At 37.6% G+C, this 15,014-nt stretch overlaps 1 protein-coding gene across 3 annotated transcripts in view; it reads left to right on the top strand.

Annotated features, from left to right (window-relative positions):
- Positions 1-15,014, top strand: part of acsl6 (acyl-CoA synthetase long chain family member 6) — a 108,346-nt gene that overhangs the window by 74,806 nt on the left and 18,526 nt on the right. For 2 of the 3 annotated variants that reach the window (XM_008104739.3, XM_008104741.3), the window contains exons 7-12: positions 1,697-1,875; positions 2,314-2,346; positions 4,453-4,504; positions 9,111-9,184; positions 12,635-12,712; positions 14,229-14,363. In XM_008104739.3, coding sequence (XP_008102946.1) covers positions 1,697-1,875; positions 2,314-2,346; positions 4,453-4,504; positions 9,111-9,184; positions 12,635-12,712; positions 14,229-14,363 — 551 coding nt within the window. Of the gene's footprint in view, positions 1-1,696; positions 1,876-2,313; positions 2,347-4,452; positions 4,505-9,110; positions 9,185-12,495; positions 12,574-12,634; positions 12,713-14,228; positions 14,364-15,014 lie in introns of all 3 variants that reach the window. The other variant, XM_008104740.3, reaches the window with a different exon arrangement.

Genomic DNA, 15,014 nt, shown 5'->3' with positions numbered 1-15,014 from the left:
TCGCTCTTAAATGACTTGACGGCACACAGTAACAAAGTCCTAAAGCAAAGGAATAAAAATCTAAATTAAAAAATGCTTCCATCTGAATAATTGAATAAAATTGTGTGGTACTTTTCTTATGAAAATAGCACTTCCTATGAAGAAATTTAATCTAAGCTAAAAGGGCACTCTCACTACAGTATTGTTGTTATTGACAAGAAAGGGAGAAGGAGAAAGAGAAAGACAAATCTGGAAAGACATATATAACAGAACCAGCTCTGTGGGAAGTCGCTGACATTTTCTCATGCTGTGATTCTCTCTGGTCAATAATAAAGGCTAAAAATGCCTAATGAAGGATAGCCGAGGCTGTGAGAACAAGAGTAGAAAGTTTCAGAAAAGGTGGGTGATGAGAATGTAGCAATGGGTGCTCAATACAATTAATCTCTTCTATAAAGATGGACACATTTCCATCTTGGGTGTAGCATATCAGCAATATGGACCACTACTGAAGGGTAAAGGTCTTATGCTATGCTCATAAGCCCACCTACTCAATATTTTTCTGGGTATACACCCCATAAGGAGTGAGTGGGCTTTGTTTTTACTGTTGCAATAGGCATGTTTCACAACTTTTCTTGTATGTTCATATGCTCATGTATGTGGGGCACTTGATTCTTAGTTGTGTGGTCTGAGCTGTGTAGTTCTTTTGCAATGTGTTTGATCTGTGAATATAGTTTTGGAAGCTGAAATTTTAGTACCTTTCACACTTCACAATTATAGCACTGTGATTCCTCTAAGTGCTGGGATGTGTAGTTTGATGAGACAGTAGAGCAATCTGGTAAAGAAATTATAAAAATTCCTCCCTAAACTGAAAACCAGGATTCCATAGAATACAACCATGGTAATTAGAGTGGAATCATAGCTCTATAGTTATATAATACAAACCACGTATCTCTGTGGAGTACATTCCTGGAGTCCAAGTGGATACACAAAATTGTGTGGAACAGTGAAACTTTCTGAAATTAAGGACTTCTGGACCAGGAATACCATAGAGTCACATTAGAGGACCTAGATGATGCCTAGAGGGGGATATTTTATTAGACGTAGAAAAGTTAAACTGTGGGTACTGGTCCCCCCAGGTATGAGATTCCTTCTGTATAATGTGAAAGGGCCACTGGGCAGAGGAAGGTGGGCTTTTTAAAACAAGTGTGTATGTATATAAAGATGCATCATGCTTGGGGAGGTATCGCCAGTTGGCTCTTGTCTTGCCTTTCATTGTTGTGGTGCCCTCAAATTGTTTCTGACCTATGGCAATCCTAAGGTTTTTTCTGTGGCAGGATTTGTTCAGAGAGGGTTTGCCATTACCTTCCTGTGATGTTGAGGTATTGTGGCTTGCTCAAGGCCATCCAGTGAGTTTATATCTCTGAAGAGGGATTTGGACTCTGTTCTCCAGAGTCATAATCCAAAACCCAAAGCACTTCACCACTCTGGCTTTCTGCCTGTCATTTGCTCCAACTATAGTTAGCTGAGTCTTGCTAGCATTTGGTGCCCTAATCTCTACCCCACAAATCACAGCGGATGCTATCTGCCTCTGTGCCAGTATCTCTTTGAGGTATTGTCCCATAAATGTTGTTGAACAGCCATTTGTGGTTTTTGAAGAGATATCTACAAGTATTTCAGTATCATTATTTTGAACAATTTTTAAATTTGTTTTGTTCAGCCGATATTGCAATAGTAGTTTGTGACAAACCTGAAAAAGCCAGAGTCTTATTAGAACATGTAGAGAAAAAAGAAACCCCAGGCTTGAAATTCATTATTTTGATGGACCCGTTCGAGAAGGATCTTAAAGGAAGAGGAGAACAGTGTGGAGTCCAAATCCAGGCTATGCAGGAAGTAGAGGTGAGAATTTTTTTTGCATTGCTTTATTTATTATATCATATATTAAACAACTTTTGTTAAAGATTGAGATCAAATTAATTAAGATCAAATGTGTATTTTCATTTTCTGTTCCTCCCCTCCCCCTCCAATAAAGTGAAAGCTAACACAAATATACTATAAAATATTAGTGGTTCCATTTAAGCCACTGACAGTCAAAGATATCCAAAATAAAAAAGAAATAATACTGATTTCTAAACTTTGCAGTGCAAAACTGCTTTCTAGTTCTTATTTGTGCTTGTTTAATGTTTTATGGGATATGGGGAAAATAGTACAGTACAGAAAAGCATTTGCAAAGAGGGCAGGTTGCCATGACTCATACAAGAAAAGAAAAGCCATATGTAGTAGGGAAATTCTAATTCACCAATATTAAATTCTTATCCTTTAATTAAATTGTTTCAGGACTGCGGTCGAGAATGTTGGCATGCTCCTGTCGTAAGTATAATCTCTTCTGATAGTACTTGCTCAGAAACAACCTCCATTACTTTTTTCTGCTTCAGACCCCATGAAATTAATGAGAGCTGTACTTTACTCAGTCTGTGTCTTTGTGTGTATCCTATTAGTTTTAATGGAAGTGCAGGAATGACTCCTATATTTAAGGAAAATCAACATTTCAAATAGTCCCCTATACAAGTTCCTTTTAAATGAGTCAAGTGACCACCATCCGACATAGAGTATATAAGAAGTTGTGTGTACTTAGGGTTTTTTTTCCCTGCCCTTCCTTTTTTAAAAAATTGTTATCTGCCATCAAGTCGGGCTGGGCTGTGGTGCAGGCTGTTGAGCAGCTGCAATAAATCTGACCATGAGTTCGTGAGTTCATGAGTTAGAGGCCAGCCCGTGGCGGGGTGAGCACCCGTCAATTAAAAATAAAAAATAGCCCCTGCTCATTGCTGGCCTAGCAACCCGAAAGATAGTTGCATCTATCAAGTAGGAAATAAGGTACCACTTATTAAAAAAGTGGGGAAGCAAGGTTAACTAATTTACAACCTGGAATGAGGAAGTGCCGACAGAGTGGATGATGAAGCAGCTGCTCCCCCCTGTAGCCAGAATCGAACATCCCTTCAGGAGAAGGTTAACTTGCCTCTGCGTCTGTCTGTCTCGCTCTCTGTTTGATGTGTTTATGGGCATTGAATGTTTGCCCTATGTGTGTATAATGTGATCCGCCCTGAGTCCCCTTCGGGGTGAGAAGGGCGGAATATAAATACTGTAAGTAAATAAATAAATAAATAAATAGTTCAACATTGACTTATGGCAACCTTATAAATGAGAGACCTCCACATTATTCTGTCATCAAAAGCCCTGTTCAGGTCTTAGAGAATCAGGGCTGTGGCTTCTTCGACTAAGGTTATAATCTTTAATGGAGCTACCTTTTTTTCTGCCATGTGCATAGCCCTGAAAGAAGACCTGCCTGGGGTCAATGTGACCCCATTCTCTAGTCCCTGGCAGTTGTCTGCCCTCTGACTTATGGTGTCAAGTGAACCACTGAAGCTTAGAAATTCATACGTATGCATGATATGACTTTTTCCCACACAGAGAGTATTCTCTGAGAAACGCAAGCACTCTGGTTCCTGTTCAGGGTTGATCTTTCACAACTTAATCCAAGGGTGAGACCAGTAAGCGTCACCCTTAGCTTCATGTACGCAGAGTATGCCAGTTCCCTGGTGTCTATGGGTCTACAGATCCTATATCCCAGGATCTGGTCCCAGGTTTTCTACTTTAAACTGGATTACATGAGTCCGCACTGCCTGATAATCTGGGATAAACAGAAAACCTAGGATCAAATCCTAGGATATAGGACCTGTCTGGAAGGGCCCAGAGTCAGAGATAGTTGGTTCCACCATCATATGATTGATCAGCCCATGGGGCATCTTTTGAATGGGGCTATTGTTAATGTTAAAATAGTGATCACATAACCAGACTGGAATTTCATTTTACTGGAGAATATTTTCAGGTTAACAGAGAGCTTGCATGGTATAGTAGTTTGAGTGCTGGACTATGACTCTGGAGACCAGGGTTCAAATCCCTACTCTGTCATGGAAACCATTGGTTGATCTTAGGCAAGTCACATTCTATAAACCCTAGAAGAAGGCAAAGGCAAAACCCCTCCAAACAAATCTTGTCAAGAAAACCCCTTGATAGACTCACCAAAAGTCATAGTAGTCATAAGTCGTAAATGACTTTAAGGCACATAGCAACAAGCTAATAGTACAATTGTCCATGTTTACTCAGAAGTATGCTTCAAGATAGTTGGTGTGATTTAGTCCAAGGAAGTGTACATATTGGTGTAAGGATGATCTGTCATCCCATTGATCACCAGAGTTGATTTTGCTTATCTACCTGACTAGGTAGGCGTCCCCCTTTGTCATTTTTCCATGTATATCTCCTAAAACGGTGCTTTCGATGAAAAAGGATGGTGATCACAGATAGAAGGAGTATACCATTCTTTGGTCAAACAATGTGGAAAAGCATTTCTTAAAAAATTTTATCTGTTAAAATCAGAGTCTGAAATACAAATGACCTTCATTTTTCTTATTTTCCTAGCCACCTCGACCAGAAGATTTATCAATTGTATGCTTTACTAGTGGCACTACAGGTAAATTTGTTTTCTTCCTAATGTTTGTCTTTACCTTCATAATTGTGACATTGAAGAAAATATCACTAGTACTCATTAAAATAATGTGTAAAGTCATGTTAAATACAGGTTAGATCTTCTTTGTCTGAAATGTTTGAGACTAGATTTTTTTTTATTGCCAAATACCTGTATTTGCATATACATCGTGATTTAGTGTTGGGAGGCTTGGAGTATTATTTCATATTTCCAGTTAAGGGGGATTTCATATTTCCAGTTAAGGGGGATACAACTAGTATATGTAAATATAACCTTTAATGTACCGTATATACTTGAGTATAAGCCACGTTTTCCAGCCCTTTTTAGGGCAGAAAAAGCCCCTCAACTTATACTCGAGTAAGGGTCCTGGCTGGCTTATATTCAGGTTGGCTTATACTTGAGTATATAGGTGACCAGGGTTGAACAGTCATTTCTTATTAAAGTCTTATTATTAAATTACAGTTTTATGTAAGTATTTAAAAACATTTAACCTACTGATGCCTCAATTAATGTAATTTTATTGATATCTACTTTTATTTTTATTTTTGAAATTTACCAGTAGCTGCGGCATATCCCACCCTCATCTTATACTCAAGTCAATAAGTTTTCCCAGTTTTTTGTGGTAAAATTAGTTGCCTCAGCTTATATTTGGGTCAGCTTATGCTCGAGTATATACGGGTATGTATTTTCATATATGCCAGAAAAGAAATAAAATTATAAGAACATGGAACTCTTTAATGCTGGTCATTGAATGAAATAAAACATCAATTAATTTATTCAACATGGAAATTAAGAAGAGTGGTAAACTGATGTATATGTAAAAATTTTAAATGATTTTTTCAGTTATTTGAATATGTACATTACATTAGTGTTGTGTTTTAGATAGTTTAATAGATTTATTTAATAGTTTTATTTGTTTTAGCTATATATATTTAATATTTCTGTGTTTAATTAAATTTTAATGTTTATATGTGTTAGGTTTTAATTCACACATTGCTATGGTGTTTAATGGTAGCCACTTTGTGTTTTCTTTGGCAGAGAAAAAGCACAGTATAAAAACATATTATTATAATAATAATAATACATTTTAAAATGATACTAACATTTGTAATGAATAATCTGAGAACCTCACTACTTTGGTTTAAATCAAATGCTTGGAATGTGTTGTTGTTAAACTGAACTTGTGATTTTTATAAAGGTTATCACAGTATAACCAATACCAACAGTACAGATTTGCTCTCCACCCCACTTCAGTTTTCGAATACAGTCCTGAGTTACAAACATCCAATTAACAAATGACTCATAGGTAAGAACAGGGGTGAGATAACAGGCAGTGAGAGGAAATCTACCTCTAGGAAGGAAAATTCATTCCTGAAAGAATTATCATGGAGAAAAGGCATCTCCACTGAAACTTTATCACCCATCCTTGTTTCCATAACAAGCCAACTTTTTCAAAATCCAATTATCACAGGGACAGAAAGTGAGGTGAAATCTTCTGAGCAGGGACACAGGCAGCAAAACAAACGGCACAGGGTAACCCTTCCCTAAGCTTTTCAAAGCTAAAAAATATACATCTTTGGCTGGAGTTAGACTGTAGAAATCCACCTATTCTGACTTACATACAAATTCAACTTAAGAACAAACCTCCAGAACCTCTCTTGCTGAATGGTCAATGGTTATGTTGTTGTCCACTGATGTTACTTAATGCCCATTACTTTTGCAGCTTTTCAAGATATCTGGTTGCATTGTCATGTGATCATGCACGCCACCTAGTAGAACCATGATAATTTTGGTTCTGACCTGGTGCAAGACACTAAAAAAAAACAGTTTCTCCCATTTGACCTTATTATCATACTGGGAGAAGGGGGCAAGAACTTTCTTGGGGTGCCTCTACCTTCAGCATCTGAACTAGTGGATTCAGTCTCTTTATTATTTCTACTATTAATCTGAATTTGGTTTCATTGTTGGTATTTCTTTTCACTTCATGTGCATTCAAAAATGAGATTTGGGCAGTTGGATTACCAAAGTCTTATTTATAAGAACATGTTTTCCAATCCCTTTAGAAATCTTAATCAGATATTGCAAAACTTGGTATTAAAAACACCCTTGTCAGATGTTTAAAGCCACGGGATCTATAAATACTAGAGTCCTAAAATGGTGACTGCGTGTGTGAGGATGAGCTTGAGGTGTAATGCAGTTTTTTAAATTTTTAAATCTTTTGTTAGCTGGTTTGAGTATTTTATGTGTTCTATGACAGATGTGTGTTATCTGCTTAAATTGGCATTAATTTTGGCTTATACATTCCAGAAAAGCATTGTGGTATTCTACTATAAAGATATTAATGGGATTTAAGAATCCACTAAGAGAAGAAAATATTCTCATTATAAGAATGCCAATATGGAACTTATGAATCTCAAGTATTACACATTATATTCTTACTTAACTGGCAACATATGTTGCAAATGCCTATTTTGCAATAGCCGACGTTAATGAATATTAATGAAATGATTACAGTTTTGTTAAAATCAGGGCTGCAGAAGGTTTGTTCAAATGCTCAGAAATCATGAATTTTTGAAAAAATTGATTCATCCAATGTCTTGGAATTTGATTCCATTGTATTCTAAATTAGTCTGCAAACTAGCAAGTTAATTCTATGCATGCCTTTAAGTGTAGTTGATGAATATTTGAAACTGAGATATACCTCAAATGAAAGCCTTTCTGTGCCATATTCATCAGAGAGAAAAGTATGGGGAAGAACTGTTTTGTAGTGTCCATATTTTGTTGTTTTGTGCATTTGACATTAAGAAATTTTGCAGGGGAGAGAGGTTACCCTTCTGTGAGACTCTTTCAATGAAAGCATTTTAATTTAAGGAAGTTATAAATAACTTGTTGTGAATAGACGATCTCTTCATGAATCAATTTTCAGACTGGTTGATTGAGAACAACTTCCGGAGAGAATGTTATTGTTGGTCTCATCTGCATGGCTATGCCTATAGCATATACCATATATACTCGAAGATAAGCCAAGTTTTTCAGCCCTTATTTATGAGCTGAAATAGCCTCCCCGGCTTATAATCAGGTCAAGGTGAAGGCCGGCAAGGAGCCTGCAGGCTATTGCTTGCAATATGTGATCTATTTTTCTCTTCTCCCTTATCAGTGTGTTTTCTTTTCCAAAGCCTCCCTTGCTCTTAACAAGGTAATGTTTTGAAAAAAGAAAGACACCCTTGCAAGTCAGGAAGAAGAAAAATATATATTCATTAATCTTATGAAAGCATTTTCCCCTGAAATATTCGTTAAACTCTCCTAAAGATATATAGACATTAACCACTTGCAAACTTTTGCCATCTCTATGTACCTTTATATGTGTATCTATCTATATACATTAATTTTATATATGAATTTCCCCTCATGTTTGCAGGTCTTTGCAAATCCTTTATACATATAGATCCATGTACCTGTGTATACATATACATTATTTTTATATATGAATTTATCCTCATATGTTTGCAAGTTTCTGCAAATAGCTATATAAAGAGAGATGTCTGAATAGATATGAATATATTCTTACCTACCTTGCAGATATTACAGGGGGAAATGAACACACAAATATATATAGACATGTCTGTCTATACACACACACACACACATATAGGGCTTGCAAATATTGTAGGGGAAATGCACACACACACACACACACACACACACACACACACAGAGGATTTGCAAATGTTTCAGGGGGAAATGCATATGTGGAATTAATATCTATAATTATAGATCTACATCTAGCTCTGCATTGTTTGTATAAGCATAGAATGTTTGCCTGTTACTATGTTGGAAGCTGGCCTGAGTCCCCATGGGGAGATAGGGTGGGATCCAAATGAAGTTTTCATCATCATCATTATTATTAGGTTATTGTTGATACCATATTGTTTTTGTTGCCCCTACTTTTTCACTTACAGAGCTAGTTTATTGTTTTTCTTTGAAATACGGTAAATCTTCAAAAACATTTAACCTACTGATGCCTCAATTAATGAAAATTTATTGGTATCTATTTTTATTTTGAAATTTACCCGTAGCTGCTGCATCCCCCACCCTCAGCTTAAAGTCGAGTCAATAAGTTATCCCAGTTTTTTGTGATAAAATTAGATGCCTCGGCTTATATTCGGGTCGGCTTATACTCTAGTATATATGGTACATAATTGTCCTTTGAATGAGAAATGTGTTTATGGCAATGGCATTCACTGAACCATGTACTAAACCCTATGTTGTGTGAATGGATTTCTGCTCACAGGACTTTAGCCTGCTCTGCCATCCTTATAATCCTTCCAGATTTCTTTCCTCCAGAACAGATGTTCAACTGAAAAAAATCAAGTGACAGATTCTACTGGATATTCATATATTTACTTTTAAAATTCCATTTAACTTCAGTTGTTTGACAGTTGAAACCCACACAATGACAGAATTTATAGTTCCTTGGGTTCCTTTCTACTAGACTGCAAAAAAGAATGGAAAACAACTTCTATTGTGATGGCTGTAGAAATTTTTAAGTGTTCTCTTGATGTAGATATGTGTTTTTTCCTTCAATTTCCAGGTAACCCCAAAGGAGCAATGCTGACACATGGGAATGTGGTTGCTGATTTTTCAGGTTTTTTGAAAGTAACAGAGGTAATACTTTATTCCATTTATAAATTTGATTAGCAAAATTAGCAGCGGAAGGAGCTACGTACATTATTTTGAGGTGGAAGCCACCTACAGCAGGGATGCGTATCCTGCCCATAGGACTACATGCAAATGTGGGGGAGATGTTTGGGCTGGAATGGGTCTGTTTGGAAGCAACAACTGAAAAAGCCTTTGAGGAGTGACTGGAAATGTCACTTCAAGCACCACTGGACATGTCAGTGCAACAGGCTGAATATCTGGAGAGGAACAATGGCCCTCTGACCCTTGGTGTGCGGGTATCCCTGACCTACAGTATGTAAAAGTGTGTCCTTGAAGGTCTAGCTTTACCTCCATTTGCTCTCTTGTTGCTCTGGCACTGAACTTTTCCTATGGGATAGAAAGAGGTCTCCAGATGAAAAAGAATAATTCAGCTAAGCATGCTCAGTAAACCTAAGGGTTTTTTCCCCCTTACACAAACAGGATTTCAAGATTTCATTTATGTTTCATTCCCTTGTATGAGGAAGACATCTCAGTTGGAAAATAATGGCTGATCTAAATTTCATTGGATCTATTTGAAGCATGCCTAAGCTTGGATCCCACTCAATGTTAAAATAATTTTATAAAGTAGAAAGGAAAGCCAGGATTAGGGTGACAGGCTTTAAATAATTATGTTCTTAGCTTCAAAATTAAACAATAGAGCTTACTATCTAAAATGGTCATGGCAGCCCAAGTGCTACACTTCTTTTGATGTTGACTCCATCATCTACTAGTCTGTCAATGACCTTTCCCATTTTTTCCTCTGCGTACCTCAGACCAGAGTTTATATAAAAATGAACTTCCTGCAAAAAATCTGCATCTGTATTTCTAATTTTAAAAAAATAAATAAATAAAGATTTATTTAAGAGGGCCGATATCACTTTATTACATTGACTGGTTGTCCTTCAAATTATAATTACAATTCTTATAATTACTAAGCTTCTTTTTTGGTCAAACTAAATCTGATAGTACTATTATCATATAGATGAGATATCAGATTCTTAACACTGATATATGCAAGTAATGGGAAAGTGCCTAAGTTAGAGGCCCTCATAAGTTTGCTGTCAAATATGGGCAGCCATACCATTATGTCTCTATTTATTCATTTAGGCGACTCAAACACACTCTCCCTAAGAAACAAGGGAGCTATTTTATCATATTTGAGTGGTTCTCTGGCTTTCTGGGATCATCTTTGTGTTTGGAAAAAGGTCTCTCTTTGCACTAAAATAGCTGCTTAAGTAAGGGGAGTATAATGGCAGAAAACAGTTCCAAGAAGAAGTCATGGCAGAATTGCCCCCAAAAGGAGATTAGTTGTTTTATTAAAAACAAGATGTAAAACATATTAAGGGCATGGTGATGTTGGTGAACCCCACTGGTAGCGTAAATGGGGCTGTATGTGGCCTGCAGTCTGCACTTTGCTCACCTTATTTTTCTAGTTAGAGAGGAAATTAAAACTCTCAAGGGAATGTATTGGTAATTCTTCCTATTCATTGTTTGCCTTGAGAGAAAATAAGGAATTTAGAAGTTGCAGAAGCCTTGTTTACTTAAATAAAAATTGATTGTGTGTGTGTGTGTGTGCGCGCGCGCGTGTGCGTGCGTGCGTGCGTGTATGTATGTGTATATATATCTAAAATTTCTCATCAATGGATGGTTGGAGGCCACTTATTTCATCCATTTTTAACTATACTGAGAAGAACTGTACTGTTAGTCAACATTTTGTACAATGAGAAATGTGCTAAGTTATTCTGCTTTTGGAATTGAATGTAGAAGAGAATCATTTTATGGTTCAGATCTTAAACAGGAATGGAAACACTATATTTCCAGTGTGTTTTTATAATTACAAATTATTAATCATTTTCATATTTATTTGAAAATAATTTTGCAAAAGGTATTTTGTCATTCTTGGGAAGTTTCGTGTTCTAGACTTTTAATTTTGTGACACTTTTGGTCCACATTTATTGCTTTTTATGATTAATGTGGATGATTCTTTTTCTTCCTTTCTTTGTGTCTATTTGTAACCAAAGAGAGGAAGACAGAAAGTTTGTACCCAGGGCACTATGTGTTTAGAGTGACAAATGCTTGCTAGTAATTAAAAATCTATATGGACATCTGTAAGCTTCTACAGGAGGCAGATACATCAAGGTTGCAAGGTTCAATTCATACAAGTGCCACATTTGTCTCTGGTTGGATTGTTGTGTCTTTAAAAGCTGCCCGATAAGCAAAATTTAGTTGACTCAAATTTGGTTTATCCAACCATTTGATTTACTTTGTTTAAAAACACAGGAAGTGCTTACATTAGCATTCTGTGGTTTGAGATAGGGTTCTTCTCCCTAGGTCTACCTGGAGGCCTGGCCCTAGACCTTGCATGTGCTCTTAGTGATAATATTGTCTATTGGGCATCTGATAAAGACCAAGAAAACCTTCCAGGAAGAAAAAAATGACAGCTTTATGATTTAGTATTTTTAATGTATTGTTGACATTGTGTTGGAAACCCTTAAAAAACCAAACCAGTTGCTGGTTGATGGTGTGTGAGAAATGAGAGCTGTGCCTCTTGGTACAGCACAAGTTTTGCATGCAGGAGGTCCAGGGTCTCAGGATCTGCAGGCAAAGGTTGGAGAAGATTCTTGTCTGAGACCCTGGACCAAGTTGCAAAACTAGGTGACTGTCTATGGCTATGTTCCAAGTCCATGTCAGAACTTGTAAAAGTTGTCTTTTGGACTACAACTCCCATATTTTCCAAGCAATTCAAGCTACTGGCCATGTTGCTTGGGAAATTCTGGAGAGCTTCATTCCAAAAATAGTAATAATAAAGTATCTGTCAGTTTAGATCCTTGTTGTTTATAAGCACTTGTTTTTATTGCTTAGTATTTGGGAACCCTTTTTGGAAACAGCTCAAGATAAAGTGATGTGCTCTTCTTTTGGAATATCCTGGGCCAACAGACATACAAAGGACAGACAGAGCCTCCTTTGGGTTGGAGAGTCTGATCTGTGGTCCAGGCTGGAAGGGCATGACTGCACTCAGAACTCTGCACATGCCCTGTGCAGCGGAGAACTCTCTCTGCATATGTCCTTGTGTTATTCACCACTCCTGCTAACATAGTTCCATTGGTGTTGTGGCCTAACACATCACTTCAAACGCTGTTCTCTTTTCTCGCTTAATAAACTTTACCCCCTTTGCTCCTCTTGGTGCCATTTTTCTTTTTTATTGTTTTATGACTTTCTTGTTGTGTCTTCCTGTCAGTGTTTCTTTCCTTTCTGTCTCCCATGCCCGTCATCTGCAGAAAGTGATCTTTCCGAAACAGGACGATGTGCTCATCTCCTTCCTGCCTTTGGCTCACATGTTTGAAAGAGTGATACAGGTAAGAAGCCTGACTAGACTGACCCGGGCCTTGCGGGGCTCCTTGTCTTCTTTTTTTCCAGAGTCAGTGGTCTCCTACATATGAGGATGTACACATTTCCTATTTGCCTTTAGCACACATGTTTGAGAGAATGGTGCAGGTAAGGTCTTAGTGCCAGTGGAAGGCAACTTGTCCCCCTTCCACCACCTGTTAATGAAACTGTGATTTGGTTCAGATGTATGACTAAGGCCCCTTCCACACTGCCCCTATATCCTGGGATCAGATCCCTAATTATCTGCTTATCCCAGATTATCTGGCACTGGAGACCCATTTACTCCAGTTTAAAGCAAATAATCTGGGATCCAATCCAGGGATATAGGGTAGTGTAGAAGAGGCCTCAATCAGAGATGAGCATTGCAAGGATGAACCAAACCTCATGCTGCTCTCATGCCCCAGCAAGAACATAAGGAAGTTTTATTTTCCTGTATTAATTTCAGAGCTTACCATGTCATCTGAACCAGAACAAACTGTGATTAATTTTAACAAGAGTTGACCGAACCCAGCTGACTTGAGACCATTTTGTAAATGCTACAACTTGTGTTTCAAAGAATTATGGTCAAAATGTGCACTTCTACCCTTCTAACAGTAGACCATCCCAGTAGGCAAGATGTTGCCAACAGCAGCAATAAAAGAAAGTTGGGAGGTATGTAGCCCTACAGATAGTGTTAAACTACAACCACCATAACATTTGCTATGCTGCATAGGGCTGACTGGAGTCACAGTTTACCAGCTGAAGAGCTTCATGTATGCCTCACCCTTAATAAAGCACATTAGTTTGGCTTTATCTAGGAAATAGGTTCATCTGGATACAGTACACTATTCTCTCGCTACTTTGCAGTTCACTTTTTGCTCCCTTGCTGTTTCGCTGGGTTTTTTTGTGGTCCAAGGCACTCTCAGAATGCTTTGGACCTTAATGCTATCCAATCAAAAGTGATATCTGTCTATCAAACTAACAAATTAAACAACACAAAGCAGGAGGACTAGGCTGCGGAGGCGCCTGCCTTTCGCACATGCGTTCTCGCCCTGTCCCCTATTCCAGGAAGGCTTCACTGGCCTGGGAGTTGCAGGTTTACAGCCTTCTCTGCCAAATTGCTGCCTGCCTCGCCAAACTAAAACAACTTCAGTGCAAAATGGGCTTGAGAAGGAGAGAAAGGCCACCTTACTAAATATAAGGTATAAATATTAAAACAAATATAGTGTCCCCACTTTGCGGATTTTCACTTATTGCGGGTGGTCCTGGAACGTAACCTTATATATGCAAATTACATCAGGAGTCATGACCATGCACTTGAATTAATGTAATTCATGGGCCAAGCAATAATTGACACTTTTTCACAATCAGAATCATAACTGCACTACAAGCCAATTATGTTAATAAATCCTCTGGTTCAGTTATTAGGTTCTTTGTGTAAATAGATATTTGGGGAAAAGATGGAAGTCTTCATTGTAGACATAAATATTAATCGACCCATAGTACTGCCTAAATCAAAGGGAGTAGTTCATTAACCCCCCAAAAATGTTAGAGAGTTTTATTTGAATAGTATCAAAGGAATGGTCACATGCACGTGATTAAATTAAAGAAACTGATTTATTTTCTTTGCCTTCTCCACTTCCAGTCTGTAGTGTATTGCCATGGGGGCCGAATTGGGTTCTTCCAAGGGGACATTCGCTTGCTGTCCGATGATATGAAGGCATTGCGCCCAACCATCTTCCCTGTTGTGCCAAGGCTGCTAAACAGAATGTATGATAAGGTAAGAATAATGGTTGTATGATGTCATGTCTATTTAAGCTGTTATTTTTATAATTTTATTGAGTTTGTTTTTTATTTGATATATTTTATTTTAGGCATTGAATGTTTGCCATTGTGTTTTACATTGCTGGAAGCCACCCTGAGTCCCTTTGGGGAGATAGGGCAGGTTATAAATAAAGAATTATTGTTGTTGTTGTTGTTGTTTCAGTGATTAAATAGATCAAGTGGTTGTCTACAACTGTTTTGTCTTGTGTAAACAAAAACAATGTGAGTGCTTCTTTCTGCTGCTTTTGCTGCTTGGCTGTTGTAGGAGTATAGCATCGGGTGGGGAGTAAATTAGAACATTGTCCTGCATAAGAATTCTGGTTCTCCCCTTGATAAATTTTTTCCCTCAATCCCAAAATTTCTATCACTGAAGCAACTTTAAATGTGAACTCGGTATTTAGACATTAATCTACCTTGAAAGTCTTCTGTTTTTTTCTCCTTCCTTCCCGTTCTCCTAGCATCATCATTTTTCCAGTTAGTCTTCCCATCTCATGATATGTCCAATGCACACTGGCTTCATTTTAGTCAAGTTGGTTTTTAGGAAGGTCTGATTTGCTCTAGGACCCAAGTCATTATTTTTGATAGCCTGCTGTACCTCTAAAACCAC

The sequence above is a fragment of the Anolis carolinensis genome, chromosome 2 (assembly GCF_035594765.1).
Source record: "Anolis carolinensis isolate JA03-04 chromosome 2, rAnoCar3.1.pri, whole genome shotgun sequence".
Taxonomy (NCBI): Eukaryota; Metazoa; Chordata; class Lepidosauria; order Squamata; family Dactyloidae; genus Anolis; species Anolis carolinensis.
This window is presented reverse-complemented; position numbering and strand designations above follow the sequence as displayed.